The sequence below is a fragment of the Vicia villosa genome, linkage group LG2 (genome assembly GCF_029867415.1).
Source record: "Vicia villosa cultivar HV-30 ecotype Madison, WI linkage group LG2, Vvil1.0, whole genome shotgun sequence".
Classification (NCBI taxonomy): domain Eukaryota; kingdom Viridiplantae; phylum Streptophyta; class Magnoliopsida; order Fabales; family Fabaceae; genus Vicia; species Vicia villosa.
The window spans coordinates 107,668,365-107,688,264 of NC_081181.1; the positions used below are offsets into that span (position 1 = coordinate 107,668,365).

Sequence of the window (19,900 nt, forward strand, 5' to 3'; positions counted from 1 at the left end):
GGTAAATGATCATGTATATCGGATTAAGCTTGTGGAATATATGCATGGCCCTAAACGGATTGTGGTTCCATCTGAATCAAAGAAGAAGAAAACTTCAAATTCGTCGGAGGACGGAGATGAGGAAGACGGCGCGTGGAGCTCAGACGACAGTAATAGTAGCAATATGGATGATGATTTTAGCTTGGATGGTAGCATCGGGCCTACTATGTCCAAATCAGCTGGTGTAGGAATGGAAAACAGTAGTACAAAGGATTTTGGCAGTAGTGTGGAGGCGGATGTCAGTGAAAAGGAGGAACAAAAGAAAATATGTGGGAGTTCCGAGAATTTGGGTGCTGCAAAAGAAGATTGTATCGTGAAGGCATTGTCAACATTAAATGTTGATGGCGTTGGGAACTGCGAGATAGTCAAGTCAACTTATGATGACATGGATGCAGGTGGGGACACCCTGAGGTGTGTTGTGGGTCCAACTAATAACGAAGCGGGACAAATTTCTGTTTCATCAGATCCTATAGATTGTTCCAGCCTGGGCCTTAAAGGCCCAATTAGTCATAATAGATCCAACAAAAAGAAAGCCCTGGTGGATATATATGAGTCATTAAAAATACCTTATACACCCTCATATTTCACAACACTACTTCAAGCCCAATGTAACCCTATGTCGAAATCATCTAATACCCACCCTTCCAATTCGTCCAAAGCTAAGATTGGTATTATCGATAGACAGAAGCAGGAGGCCGCAATTTCAGGAGATTCAATATCGGACTTAGGTATGTATAATGGAAATCACAGAATCTAGAAGACTATTGAGAGTGTTCCAAAAAAAAGTGTGGAATTCAATCAAGGAGTTGGGTATTGAAGGGGATGAAGATGATGAAATCTTTGAAGGAATTATCCGTGACATGGAGTCTAGGGAGAGGGAGTTTGGAGGTGGAATGAGGGCGACTACGCAAGAGGGATCATGATTATTGGATCCTTTAACATACGTGGGTGTGGCAATTCTTTGAAGAGGAGAAGAATTGGCCAAATTGTTAGGAGTCGTAATCCAGAGGTCATGTTTCTCCAGGAAACAAAAGCGCTGAAGATGACGGATGCCTTGGTGTCAGGTTTATGGGGGCGCACAGATCACGAGTGGTCAGCTAGAAATTCTGAGGGTCGTTCTAGGGGGATTCTTACAATATGGAGGAAAGATGTTCTTCAATCGGAGTTTAGTTTCTCAGGTAAAGGCTTCTTGGGTATCATGGCTCGCTGTAAAGGTTCGATCTTCTATTTTATCAACATTTACTCTCCCTGTAGTCTGATAGACAAAAGGTCGTTATGGGCTGAGTTATTAGATTGGAAACAAAAGCTTGAAAGAGGGGAATGGGTGATTGGTGGTGATTTTAATTCAATCAAAAACAGAGACGAGAGGAGGGGTAAGGAATCTCTTAGAAGAGATGTTGAGATGGGGGAGTTTGGTAGTTTCATAGAGAACATGGAGCTAATTGACACTCAGATTATAGGTGGAAGTTTCACTTGGATCAAACCTAATGGTAAAGCTTGTAGTAGGTTGGATAGGATCCTGGTGTCGGAAGGGCTGATTTCCAAATGGGGAGTGGTGGCGCAAGAGGTGGGGAACAGGGATATTTTAGATCACAAACCAGTGTGGTTGAAATCAAGTAGGGTGGAGTGGGGACCTAAACCCTTCAGGCTAAACCAGTGCTGGTTTGAACATAAGGATTTCAAATCTTTTGTTCAGAAGGAGTGGACTTCATTTTCGGTTAAAGAAAGTATAGCTTTTGCCCTTAAGGAGAGATTCAAGAATCTTAGAGGAAGGCTCAGATGGTGGAACATAAATGTTTTTGGAGAGATAGATTTAAAGATTGAAGAGGATGTTTTAGCCATGAATAAGTTAGAAGAAGTATTGATGCAGCATAATGATTAGGCAGATGAGGAGGTGCTTTTGGAGAGGAGAATGAAACAGAGGGAAGTTTGGAGAAAACTTCATCTAAAGGAGCGTTTTTTGAAGCTGAAATCTAGATATAGGTGGCTGAAAGAGGGAGATTCTAACACAAGATTTTTCCATAATTCGCTGAAGGAAAGGCATAGAAGAAACTCTATCATTGCTGTAAAAAATGGTGCTGGAGTCTGCTCCAGAGGTAAAAGATGTTATTAAAAATCACTTTGCAGCCAGATTTCTTAGCAACAACATAGCTAGACCGTCCGTTCGCAATATCCCTTTTTTGATTCTAAATGATCAAGACCGTGGTTCTCTAGAAGAGGAATTTTCAGAGGAAGAAATCAAGGAGGTCGTTTTTGCTGGGGATGGGAATAAATGCCCGGGTCCAGATGGATTTAATTTGGAGTTCATGAGAAAATGTTGGGACGTTGTCAGTGGTGAGGTGGTAGCTTTCATACAGGATTTTTACAGAGGTGGTAAGCTTCCTAAGGCTGTCACTGCTTCATTTTTAGCTCTCATTCCTAAGAAAGATAGCCCACAAAGCCTTGAGGACTATAGGCCCATTTGTTTGATAAGTGGGTTGCTCAAAATCATTTCTAAATTATTAGTGGCCAGAATGCAGAGAGTAATGGGCAAATTGATCTCTCGTAATCAAACTTCTTTTATCCATGGTAGACTAATCTTAGACGGAGTTTTGGTAACTAACGAAATTATAGACTTTGCCAAGAGAAACAATAAGGAGTGCATGCTGTTTAAAGTCGATTTTGCCCAGGCGTATGATTGTGTTGACTGGAATTATCTGAGATTTATGTTAAAATGCATGGGTTTTGGAGCAAGATGGCTGAGGTGGATGGAAGCTACAGTCTTCACAAGTTCGATGTCCATCTTGGTGAATGGCAGCCCCACAGAGGATTTCCAGGTATCACGAGGGCTACGCCAGGGAGATCCCCTCTCCCCTTTCCTATTCACGATTGTTGCTGAAGGGCTATCTGATATGATGAGGCAGGCTATAAATGTAGGCTTATACAAAAGTTTCAAGCTTTCAAGCGAGGTGGAATATAGTCTTCTACAATTCGCGGATGATACAATATTGTTTGGGGAAGGATCTTGGCCAAACTTATGGGCAACGAAGGCTATTCTCAGAGGGTTCGAAATGGTGTCCGGATTAAGAATCAACTTGAGCAAGAGTAATATTTATGGCATAGGGTGTGATACTTCTTTCTTGGATGCTGCCTCAGTTTTTCTTGGATGCAAGGTAGATACATTTCCTTTCAAATTCCTGGGTTTCTATGTGGGGGGAAATCATAGGAAAGCATCTTTTTGGAAACCTGTCATTAACTCGATAAAAAGTAAACTTTCTACTTGGAAAGGTAGAATATTATCCATAGGAGGCAGAGTTGAATTGCTTAACAGTGTTCTATCCAACATACCAAGCTACCAACTTTCTTTTTACAAAGTTCTGTGTATGGTGGCTAAGGAAATTATTGCTATTCAAAGGAAGTTCTTGTGGCAAGGAGGGGAGGAGAAGAAAGGTATGTCTTGGGTCAGCTGGGAGATTATTTGCAAGCCAAAAAAACTAGGTGGTTTAGGCGTGAAGGAAATCGGTAAATTCAATCAAGCTATGTTATCTAAATGGATTTGGAGACTCTTGGTAGAGGAAGATGCCATTTGGTGCGAAGTTATGAATTTGAGATATGGCGAAGTGAGGTCAACTTTGTGGAATAGAGATACCGATAACATTCGTACAAAGGAGTCATTATGGTGGCGGGACATTAGGCTGCTGGGAGCTAAAAATCATAGTATTTTGGACAAAATAACAGTGAAGGTGGGTGATGACAAATGGGCTAGTTTTTGGAGATCACGTTGGCTGGGCTCGACTGTCCTTGCTGAGTTGTTTCCAAACCTATTTCTGGAAATCTGGTTTAAAGACAACTCTGTTTATGACATGGGGTATTAGTGCGAAGATGTTTGGTGCTGGATTGTCAATCGGGCAGAAGAAGTTCTCAGTATGGATGCTTCGATTGAGTTACAAGAATTGAAAGTTCTTCTACAGGATATTCATTTGAATGCTGCCGTTGCGGACGTCATTATTTGGCTGTTCGATTCTTCTAAAGTTTTCACGGTCAAGTCATGGTATGCTTTGTTGATGCAAGAACAAGGTGAAGTTGATTTGGAGGATGGCAGGAAACAGGGGCTGAACTGGATATGGGGAGCTTATGTTCCATCGAAATTGAAATTTTTTGGTTGGCGACTGTTGTTGGATAGATTACCTACAAGAAACCATCTTCTCCATAGAGGAATCATTGACTCAAGCCAGAATGCAGTGTGTGCTTTCTGTCTTATGCAGGTTGAAGACAGCACACACTTGTTCCTGCAGTGCACAAAATTAAGGAGTTTTTGGTGCAGAGTCTGTTCTTGGCTGGATTTAGACATTATTGCAGGTGTAGACTGTTGCGGCAACCTCAACTCTTGCATAAACTTACTGACGGGGAAGATGTCTTGTAGTAGAGGGGCGGCTATTTGGTTGACTGTTTGTTGGTGTATTTGGAAGACTAGAAACGATGTCATATTTAATAACGCTAAGTTGGATGCCGAGGAGCTATTTTATCTTATATTGTGGTACTCTTGGTGGTGGCTTGCATTTGTTGCTAAGGATAGGATTACATGTAATTTTTACGAGTGGTTTAAAAACCCTTTTGTGTGCATTTGATTGTTTGCGGGCTAGTTTATTCCTTAGTCTGTTTTCTCTTGTAAGGGTTTGAGTACCCCTAGTACTCAACTTATATTACATGAGTTGATTTTGAAAAAAAAAAAGTAATGAATTGCATGATCAATGGTCTGGCTTCGACTTTGGATTTCATGAGATAAATCCAAGTGTGTCTTGAATAATCATCTACAATAGTTAGAAAGTAACTATGGCCATGGATAGATGAGGGTGAAAAGGGGCCCATATATCCATGTGGATTAGTTCAAGAATAGAAGTAGGTTTAATAATACTTAGAGAATAAGGCTATTTGACTTGTTTAGCAAAGTGACAACAATCACAAATGGAATCACTAATATTATGCACACAAGGTTCAGTTCTTTGTATAATTTCCAATATATTGTGTGATGGATGACCCATACGATGGTGCCATAGCCTACATTTATTAGAAGTTTGAGTGTTACATTTAATAGTATCACTATCAATATGGTAACATAAAGGTACACATGGTGTCTGATTCAAAATGTACAAGTGATTAAGTACTTTTTAGCAAGCCCAATTTCCCTCATTGAATGTAGTTCCTGAATGGTGCAAGAGCAATGGTAAAAAACAAGTTTGCATCTATTATTGGCAAATAATTGTGAAGCAGAAATTAAGTTACAGGTAAAAGTTGGAACATATAACACGATGAAGAATGAGGTGATCATTCAATTTAACAGTACCGCATATGTTCGAAGTAATGCTTGAGCCATTAGGTAATTTAATGTTAGTAGGATGCATGTCATGATATGAATAAAAAAGGGTTAAAGAGGAGCATATGTGATATATGGTGCTGGTGTCAAGGATCCAACTGTGGTTTGGGGAACTTACAGTAGTGGGATGTGTAAAATGGTGTAAACCTGATAAAGATGAATTAATGTTGTGTTGATAAGAGGAATGTGATAACTCCGATTGTTGAAGTAATGCCACAAGTTGGTTGTACATTGTTGAAGAGATTTCCACTTTGACATCTTCATTGTTAGCATTTGTAGAGGATGATTATTCAATATAGGTGGCTACATTGTTGGTGGAGCCATCTTTGTCTTTGAAGCGGAAACTTGAGGGAAAGCCTTGCTTGAAGTAGCGTGAATAAACTATATGCCCAGTTCTGCCATAGAAAGAGCATGTTTTAGAATTATTAGGGCTTCTTATTTGAAAAGAAGATTTGCCACGTCCTTTGGTGAATCTAGGGTTGGAGCCATTGTAAGAAGGTTGCTGAGATTATGCCAAAAGAATGTTTGGGTTTTATGAAGATGCTTGAGGAGGAGTGAGTTGACATTCTTTCCGTAAGATGGATGAGAAGACCTTGGAAACGTCGGGTAAAGGCTAAATCATTAGAATCTAGGACTTGATGTTGTTGAAGTTATCATTTAAACCCTTCAAGAAGAAAATCACATACTCCATTTCTCGTTGTTTTTTGATGGTTTCATGAGCACCACATGTGTAGGTGGGTAATAATCTTAGTGTTAGAAGATCCTCCCATAGAATCTTGAGGTCATTGAAGTAAGGTGTAACACATTTGTCACCTTGATGTATGAAGTGTATTTGTAGAAGAAGGTCAGATAGCCTGAAATGATCTGGTTTGTAGAAACGATTTTGAAATTCTGTCCATAGTTGTGTGGCCTTTTTGACACAAATAATGCTATGTGCAATATCAGGAGAAAATGAAGCCGATATCCATGCAAGAAAGTTGTTGTTGCATCATTCCCAATTGTCGTAAAGAGCATGTGTTTCTCCGGGAACCTTGATCTTGCCGTTGCTAAATTTGATTTTGTTCTTGCTGAGAAGGGAGTGCTTCATGGATCTGCTCCACGATTCATAATTGTTCTCCGATAGGGGTGGTGTGATAAGAATCGTGCATGGATTCTCAGCCCGGTGTAGGTAATAGGGGCTAGTTTAATCAAGTGTAGAGTTTTTGATTGGTGGGTCAGCCATGGATGAATCTCAAGGAAGAGGAAAGGTGTGAAAAAGATGATCAACAGTGATGAAAAATTTCACATAACTGATACTATAATATGAAATGATGAATGTTGTATTATTGCTCTTGGTAATTACAGCAGAGATACTTGCTATATATACATATTACAAGATAGCTTAGGGTGCAAGTAAATGTAACAAACTCTCCTATAATAAAGTAACAAACCCTAACATAATGTAACAGAATAGGATCTAAGGAGGACAGTCTGTGTGCATTCTATGATTGGTATCATCATCCTAGAGATGTGTTAGCTATGTAAAATTAGAGGGTCTGTTGTAAGAATAGGTTCTGTTGGTGCCCTGAGTTATGTTTTTTTAATTCAACTTTGATTTCTCTGTAATTTGATACTATGAAGCTTTATTTGAGCTTCTAATGGAAATATAATATATTGCTTATAAAAAAAAAACAAAATAAAACTGAATACAGTTACATGTATATTTCAGTAATGGACTTAAAAATATCCACATAGTTTAAAAGAGGAAACATAGAAAAATTAAAAGATATATGTTCCCATGTGTAAAAGATATCAAAATATTAAAATATCACAATTAAAAAGATAGTTTGGAAGATACTAAAATATCCAAAGTAAAATTTAAATTTAAATCTCATTAAATTTGATTTGATCCTTGAATATATTTTTTTTTAAAATGTGAGAAAAAAATAAAAAAATTTAAAATATGTACTATATTTATATGAGGGTATTTCGGTCCTAATTTTTTATGTATAGGGATATGAGTATAATTGTGGGGTACAAAGTAAAATTTTACTTTTTTAGTAGGTTCTAGTATAGTTTTCCATTTTTTGTGTGTGTATCTTTTCCATTTTTAATATATCATCTTTATTCAAATAAGTTTACATATACTCATAAAAATTTATAAAACAACATTTCTATTTTTCTTACAATTAGTTTTTAATTAATAAAATTAAAATAAATGAAATTTTATATAATTTTTTCATATAATATATCTAAAATAATTTTAGTTTTTTATAAAAATGTTATACTATTACGACAATGGTTTTTCTTTTTAGTAAAAATGTTATACTACTCTTTCATCTTACTATTTTCAACAAATCTCTTTGCAAAGACTCAAATACAATATAAAACCTGCAGGTTTTTTTATATAATTTTTATCCTAAATCTTCTTATGTATTCTCTTTTTTGTTTTATTTGACTGTATATGTGAGATCTTAGTTGTTTTGATACTAAGCATTGATAGTGATAATGATAATGTGTATAGATTTTATTATATGTGTTGACTACACTCTTTCAAAAATATTCCCTGCTAAATTAAGTTGATATAATGGACAATTGTGTTTCATTTTTTATATTGATAATCACAACAATCTATTTCCTTACATTTTTCAATATTTTAAATGTTTTTCTTAAACAATTTTAGATGGAAAAAAATTCAATATAATACATATATCATTTTATTATATATCAATAACATTTTTGAAATTCTAACTCACTACAATATTTAATTTTTATCATAAGAAGTATTTTGAAAAATATGAATTTAAAACTTATTTTAAACTAAAAATTATAATAACACAAGAATCACTCAAACCAAATATACTTAGTTTACTGAGAATATTTTCTAAAATTTACCACTTCTCAGAAGACAATATCACGTATCGAGTTTCTATTTGAGATCAGAAGTTAAAATCCCAATAAATACAAAAGCATATTATTTCAAATATTATTTTATATTTAAAAGTTGTTAAGGCATTGAAGAAAATTTTGACACCATAATTGAGGTCATTTTAATTATTTTCTATATTTATTTTATTTTACTTTATATATTATTTAATTTAATAAAAATTAACTATCTCCCACTAACTTTCCACTAACTTATTATATTTATTTATTTATTTTTCATTAATTTTTAAAAACTAACTTATATTTATTTATTTATTTTAAAATTGCAACACACTATATTAATTTAGTGGATAAGTGTAGATCAAGGTATTGGTGGTACTGATGTGGAAGTTATTTAACTTAATTAATTAATTAAAGTATTAATAAAAAAGTGAGTGGAGTCTATTGGGAAATTAGTTTTTAGCGGGCATGTGTAATTAATTGTAATATTAACATAGTCCTGTGGAGATTTTTTTTCTTCTTCAAGCACACCATCATGCAATTTAAAGTTTGTCACTGCAATTGATTTGGTTGGTATGCTTCTAATTTGTGCTTAGAAAGTTCAAAATCAAAACTACCTGTGCATGATGTAGAAAGGTTGCCACTTGCCACCAATCTTTTCATTTTTTAAATTCTACTGCGCTTTCAATACCATTTCTATGACACTTCAAACCATTTGACATTGTTTTTGGCTCACACATGTTTTATATATTTACAAGATTGCCATGTTTAGATACATCTTTCTGCTCCACGGTGCTGTCACAGTCACCGGTGCTCATGGTGTGAGTCATGTACTAAAGGTGAGAAATGTATGATTGTTATGCAAATTTCCTTCTTCATTTTCTAAATAATGTGATTTTGTTTCCAATTCCTACCCATTCTTATACTTTCTTTCTCTTTTAATTATGGTTCTGTTTGTTTTTTTGAAATAAATTTTGTTATTATTATTATTATTATTATTATTATTATTATTATTATTATTATTATTATTATTATTATTATTATTATTATTATTATTATTATTATTATTATTGTAACATCCCATACATAACTGAATAGTATATTATACATGAAACGTTAAAATTGATATTGAGTACATACACAAGTCAAGGTACAATATTTGATCCATATAAAATCCAACATGAAATTCTACTAAGAAGCATAATACATGAGTCTTCAATGGATCTTGCACAGCGGAATGTCAAAACCAACGAGGTCTTCGAGCCAACACCACTTCAAGCCATCAATCCGAACCTGCTATCTATCAAAAGCTACTAAACTGCACCTGAAAAAGATAAGTTGATTGAGGTGAGATTACTAAATCTCAGTGGGTCCTCCTATCCTATGGGTCCACTCGGATCTACAGGGTACATGCATCAAAACCGAATCCACCATTGATCCGGGGTTTATCCTCACATTCGGTACAAGTACGGAGAAAACAAGGAATCGTCCACCATAGGACTCATCATATCACAAGTATACAAACACGTATGCCAAAACCCATACCCGTGTACGGGGAATCCAGAAGCGCGTTAATGCCTTGACTAGGTTATAAAACACACCCTGGATGGGTTACCTCCCATGCATATATGTCAAGAGACTTGTACAAGCACACTGCAAGAATGATTAGACGGGTTCGCACAAGCCTAGATAGTCGCGAGATGACCTTAGCCTAATTGGCGTCATAGTCCCATTAACCATCTTCACGCACGTGTGTTAACGCCGAGTACAAATACGCCATCTTGACACATGGGCCCACCGGGCGAAAGCCTAGTGCTTAGTCTACTTGACTTCACTAGAGGTGGTTTACCTGTTATGCATAGGCCTACCTAGCCGCATAACGCCACTATGAAGGCAATGGATTAGTTTTCATGATGTCAAAACATTGTGAATTAATTACAATCAGCGTGGAATCATAGAAATCAAATGGATGCAACAAAGACAAGCACTTTTGGCCACAAGACACCAATAGGTCGACTCACACATACTATAGGTCGACCTACTGCAAGCCTTTTGTGAAGGATTTCAGGTAAAGGCTAAATGCATCGACGCATTGCCTCCTCAGGTCGACGCATGGGATTTTAGAGGAATCTCGGGTATGCGCACGCCGACCCTTCAGGTCGACGCATCAAATTTTGGTGACTCAAGTGCAAGAACAAAATGCGTCGACACATTGATGGCTTAGGTCGACGCATGGTATTTTGAGGAACTCAAGGGAATGCGCACGCCGACCCTTCAGGTCGACGCAAGTGTCACATTTAGTTCATTTTCAGGTGCATAACTCTCAACAGGTCAACCTATGCAGGGGAACAGGTCGACCTATCGCTTCTCACACTGGTTTTTGTTGTGTTCTAATTGGTCTATGCAAAGGGTGTGGTATAAATATCCAATTGATCATTCTCTAGCATTTTCAACAAGAAACGTGAAAGATATACTCAAGCTTCTTCTCATCTTCAACCTTTCGTTTATTGATCGAAAATCACACATAATCATCTTTTTCGATCGGAGTAAGGAACGTGTGTTGATAAGGTTCGACGATAGACATTTGTCTTGTTCGAGATTCGACAGTAGACATTTATCTTGTTCGAGTGAAGATTGTTGAGGGTGTTTCTTATATAAAACCTTAGGGTTTTTCCTTCTTCATCAAAGATTCGGTACGAAGGTTTTTGAAGATCGATTTGCTTTGGTAATCAATTCAGCCGTGCATAAGGGATTGAGGGATTGAAGATCCGCTCAATAAATTTGCTACAACCGGAGGATTGAAAAAGGAACGATCGGGGTCTTGATCCGTGGAGATCATTGACATTGACTTGATTCAACTTGAATCAAGGGGAGGATCGAATTGTACTCAATTTTACTGCATTTGTGTAGTTGGTGATTGGTAAATTCTATCCTTGTTAAACATTTTGCAATCAAATAAAACTTTCCTAATTTCATTTGAAATTAGGGGCAGACGTACTCCTGCGAGGACGATAGAGGAACTGCCTTAACAAATCTCGTGTTCTTTATCGTTCTTACTTCTATCTTGTTTCTATTCGCTTTGTAATATTTCCATTGTTGAACAAAAATTAAGGTTTGGTAAATATCGATCACCAAGTGTTCGATAAAATTCCTCAATCAATTTTTGTTCAAATTATAGTGTAAACGTTCATTGTGAGTAATATACTATCAAGTGTGAAATTGACGTAATTGATAATTTCGTTAAAACGTAATTCATTATTCATCGTTTTTCATCCGTTCAATTTAGTGCACATATCCGGTCCCTGATAACGTAATCGCTCGGAGACGATTAGGTGATTCAGGGAAGTCACGTTTCAAAAGCTAAAATTTTCTTAAGTCAAAAAAGGTGGTCTATTCACCCCCTCTAGACCATTCATATCGTCTAACAAGTGGTATCACGAGCTCCGGTTCATTCTAGTGCTTGATATAACTTTTTAGAAAATGGAGAGCGGTCAAAAAGGGGCGTATAATAAAGCGCCTGTTTTCACTGGAGAAAACTATAGTTATTGGAAAGACTGTATGTGCATTCATATCAACTCCGTTGATAGAAAAATATGGGATGTCATCGTCAATGGTCTTATGGCTATCACCATAACCAACGATGCAGGCATCACCAGACCTAAACCTCAAGCACAATGGGATGAAAAGGATGAAAAGAATTACGGGTATGATTGGAAAGCTAGAAACATGATTATTGCTTCCTTAGGGGTTGATGAGTACTTTCGTGTGTCGCATTGCCAAATGGCTAAGGCAATGTGGGATGCATTACAAGTCGCCCATGAAGGAACTAATGATGTTAAACTAGCTAGAATCAATACCTTAACGCAAGAGTTTGATCTCTTTCATATGAAGCAAGGTGAAACCATTGCGGAAATGCAAAAGAGATTTTCTCATATTGTCAATCGTTTACACAATTTGGGACATATTACTCCCAATGCCGTAGCTACTAACAAAGTTTTGAGATGTCTTAGTAGGGAATGGCAACCTAAGGTCACGGCAATCAAAGAAGCCAACGATCTCTCTACATTGGATCTCACGGCTCTATTTGGAAAGCTTGAAGAACATGAGCAAGATCTCATGAACCTAAACAAGCACAAAAAGAAAGAAAAGAAAGAGAAGTCAAAGGACACCGAAAAGAAGTCTATTGCTCTAAAGGCTTCAAGTTCTAAGTCATCCACCAAAGATACGTGTGATAGTGAATCTAGTGATGAAGATGATAGTCTGGATGAAGATATGGGATTGTTCGTGAGAAGATACAATAAATATCTTCGAAAGAATGAAATTAAACACTCGGACAACAATCTAGTTGACTATAGACGTCAATCAAAGCCTAACAAACAAGATGTGTATAAGAAGACTAAACCTAGAGGGTCTTGTTACAATTGTGGTAAACCGGGTCACTACAAGCCGGATTGCCCCTCGCTTAAGAAAGATAAGGCAAAAAGCAAACCTCAAAAGAAGCAAACAAAAGGAAGAAGAGCCTATATCGCTTGGGAAAGTGATAGTGACTCATCTAGCAAAGAAAGCTTAAGCGATGAAGAGGAAACCGTCAACCTATGTCTTATGGCACATCAAAAGAAGAAAAAGATTATAAGTCATGAGAAATACAATAATGTTGATGCTATGTCTTATTTTGAATTAAAGTATGCCTTTGATACTTTGCATCATGAAGCTAAGGAAGCATTTCAACGCTTAGCTTCAAATAAAAGAATTTTCAAATATCTTGAGAAGAAAGTTTCCGATTCTGAAAAGGAATTAGAAACTCTCAAGGAATCTATGATCAAAAGTATCAAAGACACAAGCGTTGTTGACAGGAGTCCTTGGTTTAGATGGGGAGGATGTGAGACTTGTCACATTTGGGAAAAATAAGTTAAAACTATCAAAGCCAAATTAGACAAGGCTTCACAACCAAAAATCACATATGCTATTGATCGATCACATTTCAAAAATAGTATGATAAATCCGTATCAACGATACACTTATGTGATAAAAGATCAATCTAGCAAATGTGATGACCATTCAAACTCAAGATGTCTATATTGTTGCAAAAGGGGGCATACCATTAAAAAATGTCGCTTTAGGAGATTCTTGGTTCCCAAAGGCATTTTCAAATGGACTCCCAAGAGCAACCTTTGTTTCACTCACACACAAGGACCCAATGAAAATTGGGTACCTATTTCCCTTGTTTAAATTTGTAGGTGGAATCTCTTGAGCCATCCGAGAGAAGATGGTTTCTAGATAGCGGATGCTCAAGACATATGACGGGTGACTTATCTTTATTCTATGACTTTGTGGCTAAGAAGAAAGGATTTGTGACCTACGTGATAACAACAAGGGAGCAATACTCGGTAAAGGTAGTGTAGGTAATCCCTCTTCTACTACTATCTCAGACGTCCTTCTAGTTGAGGGCCTTAAACACAATCTTATTAGCATCAGTCAATTATGCGACAAAGGATACTCGATATCATTTTCTAAAGAAAGTTGCATAATTAGAAATGATGACAAGAAAGATGATGTGTTCAAAGGCCTGAGGGTAAATAATGTATACATGCTTGACCTAAATGATGTATCCCAGATAGAGGCCAACTGTCTAGCAACTATGAGTGAAGACTCATGGCTTTGGCATAGACGTTTGGTTCACATCAACTTTGACTTGCTTAATAAAATCGTCTCAAAAGATCTAGTACTTGTCCAACCTAAAATAAAGTTTTCCAAAGATCACTTATGTGATGCGTGCCAAATGGGGAAGCAAACGAGGATCCCCTTTAAATCTAAAAACATTGTTTCTACTACGAGACTTCTTGAAATTCTTCATATGGACCTCTTTGGACCATCTAGAATAAAAAGTCTAGGTGGAAACTATTATGGGTTTGTCATAGTTGATGATTTCTCGAGGTATTGTTGGACGATTTTCTTAGCAAGCAAAAGTGACACTTTCTCCGCGTTTGAGAAATTTGCCAAGTTATTCCAAAATAAGTTGAATACTAACATAGTATCCATCCGAAGTGATCATGGGGGTGAGTTTGAAAATCATCTTTTTGAAAAGTTTTATGGAAATCATGGCATTAATCATACCTTCTTCCCACCACGAACTCCACAACAAAATGGAGTAGTGGAACCTAAAAATCGTGTGTTGGAAGAACTTGGGAGGACTATGATTAATGAACATGGGCTTCCAAAATATTTTTGGGCCGATGCCATAAATACGGCTTGTCATGTTTTAAATAGGATCTTGATACGACCTATTCTAAACAAAACACCGTATGAACTCTTAAAAGGAAGAAAACCAAACATTTCCCACCTTCATGTATTTGGATGTAAATGCTTTGTTCTAAATAATGGAAAGGAAAATCTTGGAAAGTTTGATGCAAAAGCGGATGAGGGTATCTTTCTAGGATACGCTCAATCTAGTAAAGCTTATAGAGTATACAACAAAAGGTTACATATTGTTGAAGAGTCCGTACATGTCTCTTTTGATGAGTCTTATCCGAAAGTTGTCGGAAAAGGTAGTGTTCTTAATGGTGCATGTATCTCAACTGAGAGTATACTTAAGGATCCGGATGCCAAGCTTGAGAAAGATAAAGAATCCCTCTTACCCGAGAATAATGAAGAGGAAGTGGATCAAACACCTAAGGAGAAAGTGGAAGACCAACCAAGTGAGAAGAGTGATCTTCCCCTTGCATGGAAATCCTCTAAGGACCATCCTATGGAGAACATTCTAGGAGACATATCAAAAGGGGTGACAACACTGTCAAGGATAAGTAACTTTTGTTTTTATTATTCTTTCGTCTCTCAAATTAAGCCTAAAAACTCCAAAGATGCATTAGTCGATGAGCATTGGTATTTAGCTATGCAGGAAGAGCTAGACCAGTTTAAGAGAAATGAGGTTTGGGACCTTGTCCCTCCTCCGCAAGACTATCGAGTAATTGGCACGAAATGGGTGTTTAGGAACAAACTAGACGGAAACGGTATCATCACTCGCAACAAGGCCCGTCTTGTTGCTCAAGGGTATAGCCAAGAGGAAGGAATTGGCTATGAGGAGACCTATGCTCCGGTCGCCCGACTTGAGGCAATACGCTTGTTAATTGCATTTGCATGTTCACAAAACTTTAAGCTTTATCAAATGGATGTAAAGAGTGCTTTTCTAAATGGGTTCATTAGTGAAGAGGTCTATGTATCTCAACCTCCCGGATTTGAAAACGTTGATTATCCTGATTATGTTTATAAACTTAAGCGTGCCTTGTATGGTCTAAAACAAGCTCCTAGAGCTTGGTACGAGTGACTTAGTAATTTCTTGATTAATCAAGGTTTCTCAAGAGGGAAAGTTGATACTACCCTATTCATTAAGAGACATGAAAAGCATTCCATATTAGTTCAAGTATATGTTGATGATATTATCTTTGGGTCTACTAACATGACTCTTGTAAAGGAGTTTTCTAAGCTTATGCAGGGAGAATTTGAGATGAGCATGATGGGTGAGCTAAACTACTTCCTTGGACTCCAAATAAAGCAACTAAATGAAGGCACGTTTGTGATTCAAACTAAGTATTGTCAAGAGCTCATCAAACGTTTTGACATGGCAAAGTCCAAGGCCATTGACACTCCTATGCCTACCACGATAAATCTTGATCGGGATGAACATGGTAAGCCGGTTGATGTAAAAAGGTATAGAGGTATGATCGGCTCCCTACTTTACCTTACCGCTTCTCATCCCGATATTATGTTTAGTGTTTGTATGTGTACAAGATACCAATCATGTCCTAAGGAGTCTCACTTAAAAGCCGTTAAGCGCATACTTAGGTATCTTATCGGTACAACTAAGCATGGCTTATGGTTCTCCAAAGGTAGTGATTGCTCTTTGGTTGTATTTTCTGATTCCGACTTTGCCGGGTGCAAATTGGATAGGAAAAGCACTAGTGGAACATGTCACTTCTTTTCAAATTCCTTGGTTAGTTGGCATAGCAAGAAACAAGTGTCCGTTGCTTTGTCAACCGCCGAGGCAGAATATTTGGCGGCCGGTAATTGTTGTGCTCAAATACTATGGCTCAAGCAACAATTACTTGACTTCAATGTAGAGCTTGATCATATTCCTATCTTTTGTGATAACACAAGTGCTATAAATTTAACCAAAAATCCGGTCTTGCACTCTCGCACTAAACACATAGAAATTCGACACCATTTCCTTAGAGGTCATGTTGAGAAGGGTGATGTAGTGTTTGAGCATGTTGATAGCAAAAATCAACTTGCCGACATCTTTACAAAACCACTAGCTACCGAGCCCTTCTTTCACATCCGTAGGGAACTTGAGGTCCTTGATATATCGGATAGGTATCAACTATGAGTAGTTGCATGTGCTTTATTTATTATTATTATCTATGTTCTCACAAATATATTGAAGTGTTTATTCAAAGATATGTGAGGGCATGTTTCTCCATCTCCCATGCGTAAAGGTAATATTGTTTCAACCTTAGATTCACTTCATGCTAATATATCAATATGGTAAAGTTGAAATTTGTTCATAAGTATGTTTGTTTTGTGCATAATTGGGTTGTGACATACATACATTCATTGCATCTAGCCAAATTTTGAAATTTGCAAAACATAGGTCGACCTACTCCTTCTGTGAGTCGACCTACTCAATGAAACTATTTAAAAATCTGAGGCTAATGCGTCGACGCACTACCTGCATAGGTCGACGCATCGTTCGCAGAATTTCAAAATTAGGTTACATTTAAAAAGGGGGCTCAAGGTAAATCATTCTCTCCTCTTCCTTCTTGTGCCATCGACCTCCAAACCAAAGAACCTTAACACTTCCATCTAATACTCCATCAATCTCCTCCAAATCATTCATCAATGGCTTCCCACAAATCCTCAAGAAAGAGAGCAAGCAGAGGGGACTCCTCTTCTCAACCACAACCAGAAATAGAGGATGCTCTATCTCTTATTCCTGACGCTCTTGTTGAATCTTACTCAGCCCATTTCAGCAAAAGAAAGGTCATCAAACAATTCATGCTATTCACAGGAACCTTGCGAAGACTTCATCTACATTAGGTAATCGATTTGCTTGAAGTTCAAAAACTATGTGCTTTTCTTGAACTGAGTCATGATTACAATGAGGATTTAGTCCGGATTTTCTATAATGGGATGGAAGGACACTTCCAAGGTAGTTCGTTCAACTTTCAGATGGGTACAACCACTTACGCCATTACCGATAGCACTTGGAGGCATGTTGGCTTGTTTATGTTAAGTGAGAATATTGTCACGGTAACTGACACCAACATATTGACTCAGTTTGAATACAATGTTGCACTGAACAACATGTTGAGGCGCCCTCATGCTGACCATATCGTTCAAAGCAATCTGTTCCCTCGGACGGCTACTACAGGTCTTCTGAACATACTTGATAGAATACTACAGTGGATTGTGGCACGAATTATCCGACCTAAGCAAGGCGGATACTCTCGTGTTGACCAACAAGAAGTGTATCTAGTTTGGTTGATCAAAAACAGAATTCCGGTGAATTGACCTTATTTTATAGTGAAGCGGATGTTTGAGTTGAAGGAATCAGGAAGAGGCACCGCTATTGGATACGCATCATTCATCCAATGGGTGCTTAATAGGGTAAATATTCCGTCTCAACGGCTTCCCAAGAAGTCCATCTCAATCGACCAAGAATTCACAAAGGAAACATTGAACATGATGGGATTCTCCTACAATCAAGCCACAGGTACCTATAGAGCTATTTTACGAGGAAACAATCCTGACCTAAACCGAGAAGATAAGGATGATATGAATATTGATGAAGGGGAAGACAATGAAGGTGAAGATGAAGATGAAGATGTGGGTGCTGAAAATGTTGGCTCTAATGTTGCAAATTTGATTGAGGCTATGCGTCTCCAACAAATTGAGAATCGGAATTTGATGAATGAGCGCCTTACTACCTTGACCACTCGTGTCACTGAGCAAGGTGCCCAATTTACGGCCTATTCCACAATTCAAGAGCAACGGTATGTCATACCCCAAAATTTACCCGATACAATTCCCGTTTTAATTTATTAAGGGTGTTAAAAATTAAGAGCCATAGGGTTTAATATACCTATTATTAAACTCGCTCTCTTATAAAATTCCCTTATAAATTTGATTAAAATAAAATGAGGTGTGGATAGCAAAAATTTGAGATCCAATTGGTCTTGGGCCCTATTCATTTCATTTAATCATTTTGTTACTTTTATTTTATTATTTTTGTTTTATCAAATATCATTACTTGCTAACTATAAGGTTATTGTTAGAATTATTAGTCTATTAGTATTGCTTAAATAATTTAATTATTATTAATATTTTAGATATCATTAGTATTATCTTAAGTATTATTATCAATTAACATTATTATTAAGTTTCTATTAACATAGTTAGTAATTTCTTATTAGGTTTTTAATTAAGATTAATAGGTTAATTTGTATTTGGGACAGAGATAATGGGCCGGTTTTTTCCATACGTGGACCAGGGGGTAGCGAACCGGGTCAAACCGACCCGACCACTATTCATCATCCCCTTCACCCAACGGCCGCCGCTCCTCAACAACACAAGAAACCCTAATTCCCAATCTGAACCCAGGCCCATGGATTGATTGAATCGTATCAGAATCAAATCGAATCAAAGATTATCAATCAAATCTCTAACTGAAACTAAATCAAATCTTAACATAAACAAAATCTGAATATATTTTTATTAATCCAAACAATTACAAACAAATTGACAATCGAATCAAATCCTAAAAAAAACTAATTGAATCCTAAATCTAATCTAACTTAAAATAGATCTAAACCTAACACTATAAAATTGAAAGAAGAAGAATAGAAGGGGGTCGGAAATTTTGCTGGAGAGAGAACCCTAGGCCACCGCTTGATCTTCATACTCAACCTGCGAAACAGAAAAGAAGAAAAGATTAGATCGAGGGGGAGCTTACACGTTCCTGAAATTCAAGAACAAAAGGTAAACATCATCGAACTTAGCTTAGGTTATTGAATAAATTGCATGTTGGTGTTTCATTTTTTTGTTTGAATCTGGGAATTTTTGGGGGTTAGGGTTCATAAGATTGTTAGGGTTCATATGTTGTTGGGTTCTGGGTTGAGGTTGAAGGCTTCTGGATGGGATACGAAGGGTTCTGGGTTCAAAATATGAAGGTTTGGGGTGGGGACGATGAAGATTCATCGGAATCTTCATCGAGGTTCCGAGTTTTGGGGTGGTGGACGGTGGTTTCTGGGCCGGTATGTAGTCAGAGAGAGCAAGAGAGAAAGAGAGAGAAACGAGGGTAGAGAGAGAAAAAGGATGAAAAATGAGAAGGGTTTGTTTGAGGTAATTGGTTTACTCTCCCTTCTGGCCGTTAGATTCCCGCCACTTGGCCTCTCATGGCCATTTGGCAGCATCATGGAACATGATTCCATGTGCTTCATAACCATGCACCCTCGTCCCCAGGCCACATGCAGGCCGTTAGATATGGATCCACGGCCTGGATCTCTCTATCCCCAACCAAATACCATACTCATGCGCACATTGGATCCAACGGATCCTTAGTCATATTGGGCTTAAGCCCTTGCTATTAAC

The 19,900-nt window shown here is 37.3% G+C and overlaps 2 protein-coding genes across 2 annotated transcripts; both read left to right on the plus strand.

Moving 5' to 3' along the window:
• Positions 1-1,081: 1,081 nt before the first annotated feature.
• On the plus strand, positions 1,082-1,921 carry LOC131649760 (uncharacterized). The gene has a single exon (XM_058919517.1). The coding sequence runs from the start codon at positions 1,082-1,084 to the stop codon at positions 1,919-1,921; it is 840 nt and encodes a 279-aa protein (XP_058775500.1).
• A 2,023-nt stretch (positions 1,922-3,944) lies between these two features.
• LOC131649761 (uncharacterized) lies at positions 3,945-4,646 on the plus strand. Its single transcript, XM_058919518.1, has one exon. It carries the CDS (start codon positions 3,945-3,947, stop codon positions 4,644-4,646), a length of 702 nt encoding a protein of 233 aa, XP_058775501.1.
• The last annotated feature ends 15,254 nt before the right edge of the window (positions 4,647-19,900 follow it).

What these genes read in the sequence shown, in the direction of transcription:
- LOC131649760 (XM_058919517.1), top strand. Translation starts at nt 1,082, where the DNA reads ATGACGGATGCCTTGGTGTCAGGTTTATGGGGGCGCACAGATCACGAG.
- LOC131649761 (XM_058919518.1), top strand. Translation starts at nt 3,945, where the DNA reads ATGGATGCTTCGATTGAGTTACAAGAATTGAAAGTTCTTCTACAGGAT.